The following is an 18,306-nucleotide window of genomic DNA, read 5'->3' as shown; positions in this document are numbered from 1 at the left end:
CTCTTATTCTCATAGTAATATATTTATTCACAATTTCGTGTTCTTTTAAGAATTTGCGATGAATGTATCCACTTGGGTTAATAATAAATAACACGATCACAATCATTATATCCCTCTCGAAATAAATTATCGCTCTTTTTATCGTCATCTCTTAGAATTTAGTTACATTTGTATTTACATGCATAATCAAATCGATTGTCTTCGGCTACTTTACGCTTCGGATTTCTCAATTCGCGCGACAGTAACTGGTATTACATAAAGCTGTTTAAACGCCTCGCTCTGGACAGACGAAGAGATAACACGTGATGTACGGTGATTCGCGAAAAAATTTAGCTGTACGTATTTACAGATTGAATCTTCTAACACATAAACTTAACGTAGAACATATTGCGCCGATCCCGAATGAATTCTACATATATATTAAGGCTAAGTTAATCGCGATTAATGTATCGCGTATACAGACTTCTCTATAAGATCGAAAAAAGATTTATTAACAGCATAATTAACTAATTGAAGAGAATTTTGTTAAATCAATATTAATAATAAAATAAATATATCATGTTTTACATAATAAAATATTATATATTTTATTAAGGTTCCTAAGTAATCCATGTTAGCCATATTAAATCGTGACGTCATAAGTAAACATTGATTTTCCTTACACGTCATTTGTAAAGAAAAAGAATTTTTGATGAAATAAAATGATAAGATCACTTGTAAAAATGGGCCGAGATTATCCTTGCTTCACCTAACAGTCAGCAAATAACCGTAAAAGATGTAAAGTGCATTTACTAGTTTTTCGTTACTCATGAGTAATCTATTTTCACTTCACGAGTCTTTTGCGACTAATTACTGATTCTTAGAGGAGACGAAGATAGTCTCGACCCATCTTTACAAGTATTTTAAAGCGATTTCATCCAAATTCTCTTTATTTACGAATGATATGCAAAAAAAAATCAACGTTATTTCTCGCTTATGACGTCACGATTATATGACTGCTCAGTATTCTGTAACTTTTAACGACAGTGTCGATATAGTTACAGTGTCGTTGCGCAGCTTTTTTATCGTATGAAATATCTGCGCAACGACACCGTAACGATATCGACACTGTCGTTAAGAATTACAGAATAGGGCCTCGAGTCTTAATATTGTCACCGAATTAATAAGATTATTTTTAATTAGACCTCTGTTAATTAATGCTGTTAATACGTTTTTTTTTTTCGTTTATCCGTAGTTAAAATTCCGGGCGTGACACCAGCCACAATCGCGGCATTAAACGAGCGGATTTCTCGTTTGATATTATCGATAGCTTGGATGCAATACGACGCGGCGCGCTAAACGCAAATTACAAAGGTAAGATAAAGGCAAAGAGTTTTGCATAATATATAGTTCCAGGGTATAAATAATGCAACACTAACGATCCACACAAGAGACCCAAGCATCTGAGATATTGAATAACTATCTTACGGCAATACAAGCATTACACATACGTGTTGCACCGGTTAACGTGTCATCCTCGTAACAGGGCACAAAGGGAAATCCAGCCGATCTGAGAAAACGATCGAGATCCTAACAGATTCACGTAGGAATTCTCATCATCATTTACCTTAGAACGAGCAGATTCCACATTATGCGAGGCACCGAATGTATATTATAATTGACGGCACCGTTGACGCCTTGCCCATTACTGTACGATAAAATTTATAATGACGCAACAGCAGCAGAGTACAAGGCTGATCGTTAATCGATCACAATGCACATAGAAAATAGGTTTTTCACGCACGCATGCACGCAACACAACCGCAGTACGCATAATATGTGTACAACAGGCGCGCGATCAATTAAGTTTTTATCACATTGTAGACTTTTCATCGGAGAGCTTACGTAAAAAAAGTTTCTTAATACTATAGATATTACTTTTTAAAGAACTTTCAAGTGTGTACCGATCGCTCGCGACTACATGTCGTGGAAACTCGGCAATTATAAGCCTACAAAACGCATGCACGGTCATTATTTTTATCCTAATGATCACCTTTGTCATATCTGCGTTAAAAATAGTGCATTCTCGCGTATAGCTAATACGAATCCGCACACGAAGATCGAGCTAGTTTCGTACGCATATAGAACATTTGCAATGATTATTAAGTGATTATTAAAATATAAAGACGTAAAATATATATATTATATATATAGTTACCTTACTATAGTCAATGCTTAATTGAATTAGCTCGCATATACATTTTATGTACAAAAAATGTCACAATCACAATTCACAAGTAAAACATAATGTGTATACATATGTATTCATAGTTACCTATATATTTATATATATATAAAATTGACACAATGCAGATACCACATGCAATATATAATCACTAAATAACTTTCTTGCGTTGCCTCAATGCAGATTAGCTCAATTTTTGCTATCTGCAGATAAGTAAAATGTGTTTACCTTTTTTTTTTTTTAAGGGAAAAAGTCTAATGATTTCTGACTCGTTAAACTACAACGATTATCGATCATTGTAATGATCTCATGTTAAACATTAAATTCAATTAAAAATTTAAAAAATTATAATGCAGAGAATGTATATATAGAAATAGATAAATATCTTTCTTTATCTAATCCATCTAATCGACATAATGAATCTTCGATATTATCATTCCACTAACAATTAACAATAAATGATTCATAGAATGATAGCTTTTTGGCACACTGGCGATTAATGAATGTCAGCGTTTCCGGCAAACAAATATAGAGGTGATCCAATTATTATGGGGTATATAAAAATCTGATGTAGTTCCGTTTATATATAATATAAACCGGTAGAAGTATTAAAAATGATGGCAGGTAGGTATAGATATGAAAACAGCACCGCGTGCATATATTATTCAAAGGTGAATATAGAAATATGTCGAGTAACTTATTCGAGTGTATATTATACGTGACTTTCGAGGGGCACCTTGAAAACCTTGGACGCGAGACTGGCGTCCGGCAATGACTGCGGCCGAGCGGCATTGGTTACGTTGAAGACAACGTTACTGGGCCCACGAAAGCTCACCTCGATCAGAAAGCTCGTGTCAGCCATGCCAACTCGATTGGTGCTGAGATCGGGGGAACTGGTTCTGAGCTGGCTCTTCTTCGGTCTGTAGTCACTTCTAATGACTCTCTCGGCCTCCGATTGCAATTTATTATCGAGCCAATGCACCTTGTCAAAGTCCTTGGTACTGCCGACAGTGTGCCTTCGTTTAATCGATCGTTCCGACATCCCGTTCTTTCGCTTTAATTTCGTGGCGCTCTCTTTTCGCACCGATTGTCGACGCTTGCTGATATTGCATTCGGTCTTTTCAGTCTTTGTCAGCGATTCCGAGCGTTTTAGTTTACTACCCGGCGACTCTGATCTATCAGAGTGTTTGTTTAAGCTTTCGGATCGCTTGAGTGGCGATAGTCTCTCGGTTGAGTGTTTATTTAAGCTTTCCGATCTCTTTAGTCGCGACGTGGTGTTTTCGCATGTCCTCTTATTCAGAGACTCCGATCGTTTTAGGCGAGACCTCGTTTGACAATTCGTCAAACTCTCAAATTTTTTCAGTTTGTTGGAATAACTAGAATCTCCGGTCTCGTAATGATGGCTCCTGCTATTATCCTCCATTTTTGCACTAACGTCGTTATTCTCCGATTTATTTTCCTGAAGATTCTTTTCGTTCGCCAGTTCGTATCGTTTTGGATTTCCCACACGTAGGCGATCGTCCTCTTCGTCCACATCTTTCTGATCTTCATTTTCCGTCGTGTGATTTGAAGTAGACTTCGTTTCCAGTCGCTGCTTGTCATTCGCGCCGCGATCGTTGTTCGGCGTGACGGATTCCAAAGGATCCGGCATGTCATTGGCTACCGTTGAGTCGGTGTCTTTTTCAGGAGCGTCCTGTAATAATCGAAATGGAAAGTGATGATAATGATAATGTAACTACACATATAATCCAAATGCTTGTCGTACAAAAAACGAATGAATGTAATAAGTCTTACTCGTTACACTCGACACTTACATCCTTCGAGCGGGAGAGGTGACTCTTGTCGAGCGATTTATGAAGACTCGGGTCTCGATAAGTTTCGGCAGACGGATATTTGAATCTCGAAGACATGCTCGACCTCTGCATCGGATGTACCGTAATACCGTCATTATTGCAGGCTGTGGATTCCGGAAGAGGCTGCGTTTGATTAGATGACTGATTAACGAGGGACCTCCACTTGCGATCAAATGTAGTCGTAAGACTCGTTAGAAGGTCGCTACCTGTAATAGGAGATCCGTGTTAATCGCGTAGAATATGCGAGGCTTGACGCGGCATGAACTCATACGCCAAAAAAACACTCAAAGCACCGAATTGGTTACTTAGTCGTTATTGTAACGAATATATGTAATCGTGACACAATCGCTAAACAGGGTGAATACCAGTAAATGTATATGCGCTTTGTTTATCGCGCAACTGGTGAACTCTTGCGTGAGTGCATTCCTGCAGAAATAAAATCGCTGCGAAAGAAAAACGGCAATAGAAATAATATAAACAATAACAATAGCAGCATCGAAACACCGTCGACAGTAATTATTACAAAAGAATTGATTAATAAATGATTATTTTCAATTTCTTATCAGCATTCTCTTATATCACTCGGTTATTGTTGCTGTTATTAATAAAATAATCGTTGTTTCGACAGCTGTATACATTGCAATAATAACATAATTAGCATAATCAACACCTTTTCTTTTTTTCGTGCTGAAGCATGAAAATGATGAAGAAAATGTTCATAGACAATTGAAAACACAGAATGAGAAAGATATGTACATAGTATATATAGTATAAAGAAAGATATGTACACAGATGTACGTAATGTTGTAAATAAATATTTGTAAATTGCAATTTTTATAAAAAGTGTCGTCTAGTAATATAAAAATAAAGATTAAAAAGAAATAACAGAAGATACGCGACGTACGTAAAAGTATTTAAAAACAATATATGAACGGTATTGCTAAAAAGCACAAAATCATATAAAATACACGAAAAAAACGACTTGACTGAAGTATCTAAAAATTTATAGTTATACAATAGACAGATCTGTCTTTTCTGGTTGACAAAAATGTTTATATCATTGCTTAAGAAAGATTGCAAAAAGTTTTCTAGCAAAAAGACATTTTGAGAGTTTAAATATCCAATATAACTATTTTAATGATCCAACATAATTATTTTCAGATTTGTATCTAGCTAAATTTTTACTTCAGCAAAAACTGAAAAACATCCGCTAAAATCGCCAAATTCATTATTGCTTTTTCAAAGCAAGATTCGATATATCTTTGCGCAAATATTTTTCATTCTAAATAACGTGTTACATGACAATCTTGCAATTAGTGACGCTGTACATGTTATCGAATCCATTCATAATCATACGCTCAAACATCCGAACAGCACAAACGATGAAAATAAAATAGCACGGGGAAATAACATTGCAGGTTTCGTTGAATGCAACACCTGCTTACCAGCGAGACAAAGTAGTTCTGTCTAGCGAGTCAAAACAAAGAAAAAAAACGAGGGAAGTGTCCAGCGCGTGAAAGCCACGAAACTCGCTCACATTCTCCTCGATGGTAGTTGCAGATACTGACAGAGTTTACAGCGAATTTACCACACTGGGCGCAACGAGAGATGAACGCGGACGAGAATGGGCGTGGATAGCATGAACGAGAAAAATGGACGTGGCACGGATGTATAATAGACGGTTAGTCGTAGGAAAAGTATTACACAAATAACAACAGTGTATGTATGTATATCTGCGTGTATGAACGCGTGCTTTGTAATGTATGTAAAACTGAAAATAGTGTGTCAAAGCCATTCGGGTGAGTCAGCTGTCAGCTCGTTGAACATCTCGGATGCTGGATGCGGCTGATTTCCAGACTCTGATCTGACAGAGTGGACCTGTAATTTACCTCGGAGGAATCGGTTTAGAGTCTTGGCGGTGGTGGTGGGCTCGTTGGTCGCCGATGATGCGGTAGCTGCTGCAGACGCGACAACAGTTGCCAGCGATGATGCTGCTGCTGCTGCGGCTGCTGTTGCTGTCGTTGTTGCTCCTGCTGATGGTACTGACACGGGCACGGGCATGGGCATTGGCATTGGAACTGCTGCGACTGGCACTGGCATTGACATTGGCGACTGGGTCGGTGTCTTCGGGGCGGCGCTACCGGGACCTGCGGTACCGTATAGGTGGGACGATATGTACCACCAAAAACCCGGGCTTGCTGTGTGCCTATACGTGGTATTCAACCATTTCGTTTCGTCATTCGCACTCGTCATATAATTCGTGACAGCCGACGCGGCAGAGCACAAATCTCTTCCTCTCGTCTTCCTCCTTTGCGTCTGGACTCACCGTATGTCTTTATGGTTTTTTATCCGAGCTGTTATTCTTATCCGAGGTATATTCCTCACGAGCCGATTGGTGCCGCGTTCGATTATATTTTTGAGATCCGCTCAAAAAAATGAAAATAAATGCCTTGCACGACGGAAAGACTAAACACTGAGCTTAGCGAAGAGGAAGAAAAAAATAATAAAAAGAGAGAAAAAGCGCGGAGATTAAGAGCGAGGAGAATTGAATTTTTAGCCATTTCTCAGCCGTGATCGAGCGTTGACAGATTTAGTCCTCGTTCCTTTTAAAGCCCATGAATCTTCGAAGGAATATGCCGTCTCGGGCCAACTATGAAATTATATTTTTTTCGGGCGTGTCTGATCGCAAAGACGTAGACTGAGGCGGGCAGACAATAAATTTATAATTAAGAGCACAATCAATCGGCAAAGGCAGTCGTCAACGACAGAATTAGGCAGGCAGACGAGCAGTAAGATAAGTGTGAAATTCGGAGATGCGCACGTGTGTGATAGGAAGGTGCGAGACTAAATTACTTTCACTAACAGTTAAAACAGCCGCCCTATTAAAATATATCGCTTACGATGGTCACGTGTAAGAAAATGCCTTCATTCAAACTGCATCGTTAAGAAATTGCTCGTGATCGAGATATAAAGTGTGATTCTTCTCTAAGAAAGTTATCATTGTGAAGGCAAGCAACGGTTGAAGAATTATTCGAAGCGCTTACAATAGATCCTCCAAGGACATGCATGCGAAGAGAAACTATTTATCCGACAATTCGCATAGCCGGCATTAGAAGGGTTCAAGTATACTTTCTTTTTAGTTATTTTCACAACGGTATCCAATAGGGGTATTTTGTTTTTCCTGTTAGATATCAAATATAAAAATAAGATAAAAAGATGTCTCAATCCTTGCAACGCCGACGATACATCTATGAGAAAAAGTCGCTGAAGATCGCAGAAGCAGCCAGTGTGAAATAAATCTGTTTTTTTTTCAACGCTGAAAGCCAAAGAGTGGCATGCAGCACATGACAACAGCGTATAAATAGAGGATCGGTCAACAGGCGCGACGTGTAACTCTGAAAACGATATTTGCAATCCATATTATTAGACGCATTATATTTTTTACATACAATTTATTAACTTCTAAAGATCCTATTTATCATCATTATTGTAATCGATTGAAATATGTTATCTAAATAATAGAAAATAGTTATCTAAAATAGTTACAAAAATAGTTATCTAAAAAATGAATTTTTGATTCACTCATCGCTCATAATATCCATAAAAAAGTTGTAAAATAGACAGAAAAAACTCATATGTCTCCTGTTTCTATTTAAAAAATTCTGTTCTATGTGAAAAGAAAACTCAACCAAAATGACTCAAAAAACCTGTCATAAAAAAATCCGTCTAATAATAGGTAAGTATGTACATATATGTATACACACAGTACACTCATCCGAAAGACATCTCATGTCATCTGTTCGACGTGCAAATATCATGACGTCCACGCGACGTCCCTCGGACAAAATGTGTTGTGTGATTGTTTCTTCTTCTTTTTTTATTCCAATGCTCTTTTTGTGGCCGATCCTCCTTGCGCTTGGTCGCGAAAATACTAAGATAAGTATTTTCTAAAATTAAAGATCCGTTTTTTTATTACAAGAAGCCTCGTGTATATCGTAAACGTGTGTTCGTACTAAAGAATATGCGAAATAAGTTGCTACGCTCCGAACTATGTTCGCACGATAATGGCGAACGCAAAACGTAAGAGAATCGAAAGATTTCCGTACAATGACGTGATAACTTTGTAACATACACTTTATAATCGTTTTCTAAATTAATGGATAAAAATCATTTGAAGCAAATAAGAAGAGAGAATGTACCTAGAAAGCTTTTTGTTAATAGTGAGTATCTTCTGTGTCCACTGCAGAAAACAAGATCCTGCTACACTCACCAATCGTCAGAAGCGATATTATACAGAGAAAAAAGATATAAAAGAGAATATGAATAGAGGCAAATATATATATATTAAGGGATAAAAAGTATGCGTCCTAATTATACACGTGGATTTGAGAAATGGGAGTCGAAGATATCCGCGGAGAAACGAAAACAGATAAGCAAAATAATGTACCTACATTCTTTCATATACAATGACTATACTATACCGAAAATCGCAGCTTTAACTCTTGCGTTATGGTTTTTTTTAAGAATCAATATATATGTGAATGAAATTAATACATACACGAAATGCTGCAAAAATAGCGACGGAATTGTCTTTTTGATTATGTATCGCTACTTTTCTTGCGCAACTCTATACGTATAACGTACAATACACAACATATATATATATGGACCTTTTATAGCTCGCTTAAATTCCGATTATCAGCGTTTATATGATATTCACTAATTATCTATGAATATTCCTGTCGAGTACAAGAGAAAAACATTGTCGTGTGTTCGTACACTGCTTCACACAAATACACTTTTACGTATTTATCGCAATATATAACTCTGGAAATATATATCAATAGCACGAAAAATTTGCTTCGATATTTAGTGCATATGAGAAGACTCAGAACACGACATTACATTAAATTACAAAAGAATGTAATACTAACCATCATCCGAGCCATCGCCGGGAACACCTCGATGCTGCGACGGTGATGGAGAGGACTGCGAGAAATTGTGAACCTCGTGTAAAGAGTCCAGACTTCCGTATCGAATTGGCGGTAAACAAATCGACTCCATCGACGGCTGTAACGCCAACAAATTCGTGTAAGCAAGCTCGATCAGTCAAAAATAAAACGCATTAATAGGTTTATTCGTACTGCTTGAAATCCTTAATTTTTACACTTAAAACGAGAGAAAGCAAAGATTCTAATTGTAAGTGTAAAAAATGCAAGCAACACAAACACCTTTTGTCAAGTGGCAAAGTAATGCGCAAGTCAATTTCTGCTTTTTGAAAGTTGTGTAGATTTTAATGTCTCACAGAATAAAAAAATTGACTTATACCTTTACTATACCACGATCATTTAAACAAAAATCGTAATTTAGCTTACATCCTTATCCGTCTTAAATTTCTTAATGACTCCGTTGTTCATCTTTTCCCCTAGTATGTTAGTTAGTTGATTGCTAGCTTGGGTTTTTTGGTATATCGTGGGATGTTGTTGCACGGCTATGGATAACGGTGGTCTCGTGGTCGATCGCGACCTGCCATGTTTTTCGGGTAAATCTATTAATGATTTCTCAGCAAGCCTCTCATTCAGACTGGAGAGACGTTCCGATAAGAGGCTTGGCGACACTGTAGTGTCGACTATACTATCGAGCAGATCGTCATTCTCCATCTCTCGTTTCGCCAATTGCCACTCTATCTCAATTCTCCGTCTCTCCTCCTCTCTTTTCTCGGCTTCAAGCCTCTGTCGATGCTGATCTCTTTGCAACATCGCTTTCGTTTCTTCCTCGAATCGTCGTACTCTCTCCTGCGTGGTCGCACTTAAACCGGCGTACGTTAAAATCGTTACTTCGTCGTTACTTTGCTTCGTCTGGTTAGACGCGTTGCTGGACACAGTAGAGCTCGTTTCCGCTGAACTTAGACCAGTGTCAATCGACAATCTCGTAGAGTCTACAGATGGAGGTGCGGATTGAATCGCGTATTTAGTACGATTCAACGAAGAAGTTTTATGTGACAAATCACTACTTTTCGCGTCAACCGACAGAGAACGATCCGTAGAATGATTCGATTGATTCTTGTTCTCATGCATCTGCACGATTTCGCTTACGGAACACTGTCGCTCATTTAGGGCCATACTCTGTCGAATCGTCGGTGAATTCTCCAATTCTTGTTTCGACTTGGTCTAATTTATTAAATATTAAATTAATATGTTGATATATGTATACACAGACAAAAAAGTTATAATTATAATATAATATGATAAATATTATAATCACAAATGATAGTACTAACCTTATCATATTCACTGTTGTCGATTTCATCCTGATTCTTTCGTCTTCTTTGTATCTTTTTATTAGCTGCGGATATAATTGAGGATACGATGTCTCTAGCGGATGCCATATCACGCATGCCTGTTTGAGTACAATAAAGAAGAGATAAATACATTGCTTTTGTAGATAAAATGTAAAGTATGCTTCAACTATATTATTTGAAAAATATTATTTTTTAAAAGTCTACAAAAGTGCTAACAATGTCATTAATAAAATAGAAAAGAATGAGTATGTATTTAAGATAAGTACATAGAAGATAAAAAAAATGACTGAATATGAAATAATATGTAAGGATGTAAATATGATGTAACACATAAAAAATAACACATATGACCTTCGATTTTTTGAATGTTGTTTAATAGAAGACTATGATTGGATACTGGTTCAACTTCGCAACTATCGGTTGGAAGGCTTAAATTTACGCTCAATCTGCTTAAATCGTCCAGATCATCCTCCAAAAAGAACCAGTCGACCTGAAAAACATTGAACCGAAACATGTCGATATTTTATATTAACACTTAAAAAAACGGCATTTTCCTTGTTTAATGAAGACTTACGTTATTCAGTAGACTCTCGACTATTCTACATTGATGCGACATATCGGTGACCATAGTGACCATATTGTCTCTTGAACCACTCGCTCGTACCAGTGTTGGTCCGAAAACAATAGCCAAATTCTTCGCTTCCATTTTATTGATCTCGCTATGCTCTACTATCTTTTTTAGATGTTGCATTAAAAATTTCAGCGTCTCAAAATGAGGTTCTGGAAGATCTCGTAATAATTTTCGTATCGTGGTCATTCTCCTCTGTGGATCTTCTATCTTATCGGCGTCGATGAACATGGGATACAGCTCTGCTGTGAGCAAGGAATCGGGAAGTTGTCGGAAGAACGACTTTAGTAACGATGATATCACATTAACATCGCTCCACCTCGGATCCTGTAAAAAAAATAAGTCAAATTTCAAAAAATCTCGGAGAAAATATCCACGCCTATCTCGCGAAACATTGTCAGATAGGATACCTGAAGGTTGATGTTTTCGAATCCTCTGTTGACACTATCCGTGAGCTGGGCAATTGCAGCAGTGTTTCCCGGTACTCTGTAGATGCCCACAACCTCAAGTCCTCTTGCTTCGACAATGCTCGTGCACATCTCGACAATCAACGGCACGTACTCCGAAAACGAGGATGGCGGACAGAGTTCGAGAGGTACTTTGAAAGTGGCCCCTTCTGGTGGTAATTGCGCTGTAGGTGAAGATGGCGCGCCACCGGCTTGACCGTGCATTCTCCTAAATTGTTTCGCCATTCTTCCCTTCCAAGTTTTCGACTTAGGTGACGGTAAAGGTTCCACTATCTGATTACTTGGCTTGCGCGTTTTGTTCACCGGCGATTGACCCGTCGGCGATCGATTCCTAAATGATGTTAGTTTTTTTATGCCTTTGTGGCTCGGCAGAGGACTCAATCTTTGGATGTTACTCGGAGGAATACCGCTATTCGGAGTTGTGGGAGTTTGCGGAACGGCTTGCTGCTTCGACGTGCAAGATACAGCATCCTATAAATGAATATATCTTTATGTAACAAAAAACCTTGGATAAATCGGAGTCGTTAAAATAAGAACATCAGAGGACTTTTAATATTGGCTCTGTATCTTCATCTATTCCTTTTTATTGTTTCTAACTTAAATGATTCCGCAAAAAATAACCTATAATTAATGCTCACCGATGATCTTTCTGCAGCGGCGTGAGAATGAAGTGACCTTAACCAAAGAGCCATAGATGCTGCATCCTCGGTCTGTAAAAGCACTTCTGCCGTAGGATTTGCTACTCGTAACACGTGTTTTCGCTTCGTATAGTCTTCAGCGACGTCAACCACAGAACATCTAACGTCGACACTTTGTCCTGCATTTGTTTCGCTGTCGGTGCTCAACGAAGGACTCTACAAGAAAATTGCATTAATAAAATATTATGTTTTTTTTGTTTAATGTGGTCACGTTTGATATGGTCAATGTAATGTTTCAATGTTATTCACCTGGCTATGACGATCCTTATAGAAATATATTATAGGACCACGGAGAACACCCCAAACTTGCTTCCAGGAACGATCGGTAGATCGCTAAAGGATTATTAAATATAGTTAAAAAAAAACAAATATCGTCAATACATTCAAATAAAATTTATTTGTTGAACTTGTGATCTCACCTTGCCATCGAGCACTGCGAATTTAACATGGAGTGTTCCCTCCCGTTCCACTGGTTCAACATCCTTTGCAGTTTCATCGCAGCTGTTTGAGGTATCATGCGCCACAGCAATGCTATTACTGGAAAATAAATAAAGCCGTTGTTTGTAAATGTGTGCATTGATACTTTCTATTTAAGTATGAAATGATACAATCGTGATCCATCTTCAATTTCAAAGATAACAGGAGAAATTTTACCATAATATTATTCACAACTACATTCATTTCTTTCTATATTCTCATTTTTTTTTTTTTTTTCTAAAAATTGAAAACAGCGATCACATCGATCTTTAGCTTATTAATGTCATTCCGTTAGTAACAATCAGCCAAATCAATATTTGAAAGGACACTAACATATCCATCTATAGTGTCAGGAAATCTAGAACGGCATAACAGGACGAACACAACATATGATTTTAATATCAGAGCCACGAACAGGAATGTGTCGCATTTTATGCGTCTATGGACGTATATCCCTTATCATAGTAGGAATAATAAACAAGAAAGGATATCTTATCTGACGCCACTTGCGAGCAATTAACGCGTACAAATTGCGAGGCCGTGATATATTCGGTGTATATCTCTATTGAGAAATTATCAGCGCTCTTGATTCATTACGCTTTCCTACTCTTTATTTCATTTCTAATTTCTAATTATTTAATTTTTTGTTCTCATTTAATTTCATTTCGTCTGATTTGAATTTATTTTTTCGTAGGCAAGCATTATTTTCTACAATGCGTTTTTTTTTTAATTTAAATTGTTGATATTATAATAGATAAAAGTTTTTCATTTCTTTCGAATAATTTGTTTCGCTTAAGAGATATTCAAATAAATAAATAAATATATATATATATATATGTATATGAAAGCGCGCTTCCTATTTTTAATTTAATTTTATTTTTATTATGTAAATTTTTTTAATAATTTCTAGATTTTTTAACTCTGTAGTATGAAAAATAGTACACCTTTAAACGGCCGTTTTTTTTTTAAATTTTACTAAAAGATGTTACACAAAATATGATACACTCTCATGCTTTATCGGCATTGCTACGCGATTATTCGTCACTCACCACCATTTACAGGCAGGTAAATAGCGCAAACATATATATACAGAAACGACGAGCGGATCGAGAGTGAGAGAGCGAAGGCAAATGTACATTAGCTTAGAGGAGGAGACGCGGAGCATAGATAATACAACTTTTTTTCCGTGCTTCGCAAACGGAATCTTTCGCCCTCACCGATGATGAGAGTTTCGATGTAAGGACGCGGCTTGCGTCATATCCTCAAAGATGCGTCGCAGGGGCGTTATGTCACTCGGAAATAACGGCGGTCGCCATCGTCTATGCGCACTGGAAACATGGACACGAACAGGTGCACAGCTTCGAGACATACTTACAGTTAACACCTTTGAGGTGATAACGAAATTGCCAACGTTGCTCATTATTTCATCTTGCGCGAGCAAAACTTATGAGAAGCATGGGAGGAGAAACGTATTATCAACAATATCTTTGTGCGTTCGAGAAAACACAGTTCGGTGACTTGAAATTAGCACGAAACAGAAAAGATCATTTACCTTCTGTGAATGTGAACGGGTTCAGAATCGCTGAGCTCCAGATCACTATCGACATGCATTCGTTCGCCCCACGTCGCTTTCAGATATGAAACCCGTCTGGTAGCACGATCCTCGTCACCTATTGAATTATGATCATAGTTTCCTCCTTTTTGTTTCATGAAATTGTAATTATGACGCTTTCTTTCTTATAATTACTTTAATTAATTACTTTTTGAAGTTTTGAAACGCTTACAAATAAAATATCTATATAAATCTCCATAGATGTCAATGTTTAAATTATATATATTTATATATTTATAGCGATAAAATAACATTGTTTGATAAATAAATAAACCAATTGTTCAAGACAACCACTTAAAACTACAATTTTATTATAATTCGAAGCACATGTATAAAAACAATCACTTTTTCCTGCACGGATGTGAAGCTGAATTATAATAGTATTGTATTGTCAAGTGGCGTCTGCTTTAAATAACTGATTTATTACGTGTGAGAGAGAAGTTTCTGGCGTAAGCGTGAGTGCGATCATAATTTCGATAAAACGCGTCGCGCTTAACGCATGCGTCGCAATAATTGCACGTAATGTTAAAAATATCTTCATCGTTTAAACTCACTGATCTGTGCATTCTTCTGTCGCCTAAGTACCGCGGCGTTATTGGTCGAGCCGTTGGGTGAAGAACCATTGACTGACGCTGAAAGAGAAATCAATGGGACGATTATTAACGCTTTATGCTCGACCTTTATGTAACACGAACATGTGTGAGTGTACGATGTGTATCTGTAAAGACAAGTGGTAGCGGCTGAAGGGACTAACCGATTTGCAGTTTGGCTGACTGCAAGTAATTGTCCTGGTTGCGGTAGACTTTACTGTTGTCCTCGGTGCTACCTTTCTCTTCAGCGGTCTGCCACGTATGCCTGGCACTGCTTCGTGCCGTTGGACCATTCGTAGCCTCCCAGGACTCCGCGCTGTTACTGCGTGCTCTCAAACGCACTGATTCTGTCTCCATAGTAGGCACATCTACTCGATTAAACGAAGGGATTATTATAGGCATCGGCGTGGCGTATTATTATATTTCTAGTATAAACCATTGTGAACAACATCTATCACTTTGTTAATAACCAACGGAAGTGGAGTATATATAGCGTGTGCGCTGTGTTGTTGTCGCTATGTAAAAGCGCCAGCGGATACATCGTTGCTATTTTGAATAACCGACATATCATAAGAAGCTCGACAACAAAAACGTTGGATGCAAGGGGGCAGTTAATGTTCCCTTTGTGCATAATGTTATATCAACAGATTCCGGTATACCACAGCTTTATCCAGTTACTTCCGCTTGAAAATAATCTCGGACAGATCGCACGTCTTTATCAGACACAGTTCTAAACGATAAATTTATTAAAATTGCGATTTGTTAAAATTGCGGTATATTAAAATTTTTTATATTTATGTTGCGTTGTAGGAATAAAAATATATCTACTTTTATTTTAGTTAGAGCGTGAGAAGCGGGCAAGGTGCATTAATTATTATATCATCTACTATATTAACGATTATAATATGCTCACAATATATTATAGTGTGAACTAACGCCACATCGCGATCGCATTCACACTGAATGCAAACGAATCACTGACAACGCAAGAGCGGCACAAGACGACAATGCAAACAATATTCGACACAGCTTCTTAATTTTATCTACCTTTACTCTCTTTATAGTCGGCTGGTGGCTCGCAATGGATATGCTTGCTGCCTATAGGAATTATTCTGTTGCCTGTCAATACTGCACCTAAACGACGATACTTGTTTACTGAGCATTGATCTGAACATTGCTAATTTGATCTAATCCTAATCATGAAATTCATAGCGATTACTATCAAAGCATCGGTCGATAAGAATCTACAATGAGATATTAGATTAGTGCAAAAGATTGGTCGCTTTTTCACGTTCCGCGATAAATAAAGTTAATATGTCGAAGTTTTTATTTATTGTGAATTGAAAAGTATCTCCTCAGATAAAGAAATAAATATATTAAAGGCAGTAGCAAAATAACTTTGCTTCAATTGTGTTCTAATGTCAACTTTATTTGACAAATGTGACGACAATCAGTTTGCACTAACTTAAAAATAGAAAAGCGATTAGATTGCTCTTAATTGACGCTCACCAGTGTCAAGAGATTTTGTTTCTCTGGTCGGTAGCCTTCTCGAGTCCTGATTTTCAGCTTTGGACTCGAACTCTCGTTTTCGCACAGCCACATTCGGTACACTTCTCTTGTTCGACAATCTGGACAACTCACTCTTATAGAGATTCGTTCGATCGCCCGCAGGCTCATCCTCGTCACTCAGCAAACGACCGGACTCAAACTGTTTGGCGCGTCTCGAGACGATCTGTAGGCCCTGCGGCGGTACCGGAAACCTAGTGTCAGCGCTGGCTTTCTTATCCGGCCCCGGGGAAGATGGTAGCGATGAAGAACCATTTCGCGTCTCTTGCGATGTCTGTTGCTGATTCGTACTAATATTCTCATGTATTCTTGATAGGATGCTGACGAAACTACCTTTGTTTGTACCTCGATATTGTTCTTTTGCGAGCTCATTGTCATAAAAAAGTGACGACGAGTAACAGTGATCTCCGACACTAGTCTGATTGTTTTCAAATTGCTGATCATTCCGCGACTTTGAATACTCAGAGTTAGAGTCCACGTCCTTTATCCTCTGCACACTCTGATTTGACGGCTTGTTCCCTAGACTTGTGATGGTCTTGGTAACGACGTTTCTCTCTTGAGATCTTCTTGTAGGAGATTGCTGTCTCTGTTGTTGCTCATTCTGGCCGGGCGGCCAGATTTGTCTCTGCAGCTTTTGTGGTCTCGCGTAAAATTCCCTCTGGATCCCTCTGGAGGCTTGATTGAAATTTGGCAGTAGCGACGTCGCTGAATCGAGAGACCAACTAATAGGATGACTCGGTCGCCGCAGAAATTCCGCCTTCTGCTCGAAACTCTTACGAAGTCTGTTCATGATGACGGAATCGTCGGAACACTCGTTGCCGGTCAGAGTGGAATTGGAATCGTAGGGAGACATACTTTCCTTGCTAGCGGCAGGCGATGAGTCTCGTCTTGATTCGATGCTTAATCTGCTGGATTCGCTTGATCTCAGCGCGTCAATACTGCCATAACTCGCTGTCTCGGAATCGAGAGTGTTGCCGCTGCCTTCGCTGGCCCGTCGCGCCACCATTCGCTTAATCGGCCGGTAGATCGGCACCTGCGGTTCTGCCTGCGACACCGGATAACGCAGCAAAGACGGCTGGTAATAATGCTGGTCGCTAACACGCACACGCTCGTAAATTGGATCATTAATTCTGTCATAGAGCTGTTCGTTGCTCGGCCGCGAGTATACTGACTCGGGCCGGGTCTTGTCGTACAGATCATACTTCGAATCCAAGGACAATCGGCCGCTCGGTTGCACATTATCCTCATGCAGCAATTGCAGCTTCCTTCCAGAAACTCGAGAATCCTCCGAAAGATCGTATAACGCGCTTACTTCTGGTACACCTCTTCGCTGCTGCAACGCGCTTGCGATATGAGATTCAATCGGAACTTGAGACATCATTGATGGCGGTATCCTGCATATTTCTTCCTCGAGATGATTTGGACTTTCGGACGACGATAGAGTACAAACCCAAGACTGTCGTGTTCTTGGCGATCCGCCCGGGATCATGTTGCTCATTGACCTGCGTTGCTTCTGCGACAGTCTCTCTGGAGAACGCAACCGCGGTCGTTGATTCGTCTCGGGATTATGCGCCGTCTCGCCAAAGTACTAGGAAGTTTAGAAAAATATCTCTTATTCGTGTTATAATTATTCTTATTGTTCAAAGCAAGAACAATTTTGCTGAAATATCTAAAAAGTCAGGTAAATACTGATTGAAAAATAATTTTGTTTGTTCATCAAAAGAATTATGTAGGACGCTCAAATTGATTGCTAGAAAGTCAAAACTTCTTACATCATTGCTCTCATTATGCTCGAGTTTCCTACGTAATTAATTTGATTTCTAATAACATTATTTTCAGATCTATATCTACTTAAACATTTAGATAATTTTTTAGCAAAATCGCTGTTCT

The 18,306-nt window shown here is 38.4% G+C and overlaps 1 protein-coding gene across 4 annotated transcripts in view; it reads right to left on the bottom strand.

The window, feature by feature from the left end:
- Positions 1 to 2,779: 2,779 nt before the first annotated feature.
- RhoGAP19D (Rho GTPase activating protein at 19D) overlaps positions 2,780 to 18,306 on the bottom strand; it is a 36,571-nt gene continuing 21,044 nt past the window's right edge. The window contains exons 5-22 of one of the 4 annotated variants that reach the window (XM_018546594.1): positions 16,360 to 18,004; positions 15,898 to 15,984; positions 15,015 to 15,218; positions 14,815 to 14,892; positions 14,201 to 14,318; positions 12,591 to 12,708; positions 12,421 to 12,504; positions 12,112 to 12,327; positions 11,417 to 11,944; positions 10,953 to 11,333; positions 10,730 to 10,868; positions 10,358 to 10,476; positions 9,453 to 10,247; positions 9,012 to 9,147; positions 8,277 to 8,337; positions 5,967 to 6,283; positions 4,039 to 4,283; positions 2,780 to 3,917 (exon numbers count right to left, since the gene is read on the bottom strand). In XM_018546594.1, the coding sequence (XP_018402096.1) occupies positions 2,937 to 3,917; positions 4,039 to 4,283; positions 5,967 to 6,283; positions 8,277 to 8,337; positions 9,012 to 9,147; positions 9,453 to 10,247; positions 10,358 to 10,476; positions 10,730 to 10,868; positions 10,953 to 11,333; positions 11,417 to 11,944; positions 12,112 to 12,327; positions 12,421 to 12,504; positions 12,591 to 12,708; positions 14,201 to 14,318; positions 14,815 to 14,892; positions 15,015 to 15,218; positions 15,898 to 15,984; positions 16,360 to 18,004 (6,252 nt within the window). In that variant the 3' untranslated portion in view covers positions 2,780 to 2,936. Of the gene's footprint in view, positions 3,918 to 4,038; positions 4,284 to 5,966; positions 6,284 to 8,276; positions 8,338 to 9,011; positions 9,148 to 9,452; positions 10,248 to 10,357; positions 10,477 to 10,729; positions 10,869 to 10,952; positions 11,334 to 11,416; positions 11,945 to 12,111; positions 12,328 to 12,420; positions 12,505 to 12,590; positions 12,709 to 14,200; positions 14,319 to 14,814; positions 14,893 to 15,014; positions 15,219 to 15,897; positions 15,985 to 16,359; positions 18,005 to 18,306 lie in introns of those variants that run through there. The other 3 variants (XM_018546608.1, XM_018546601.1, XM_018546614.1) reach the window with 3 other exon arrangements.

This window comes from Cyphomyrmex costatus, unplaced genomic scaffold, assembly GCF_001594065.2.
Source record: "Cyphomyrmex costatus isolate MS0001 unplaced genomic scaffold, Ccosl1.0 scaffold120, whole genome shotgun sequence".
NCBI classification, from domain to species: domain Eukaryota; kingdom Metazoa; phylum Arthropoda; class Insecta; order Hymenoptera; family Formicidae; genus Cyphomyrmex; species Cyphomyrmex costatus.
The sequence above is the reverse complement of the archived record's forward strand: the minus strand, read 5'-3'. Positions and strand labels throughout refer to the sequence as shown.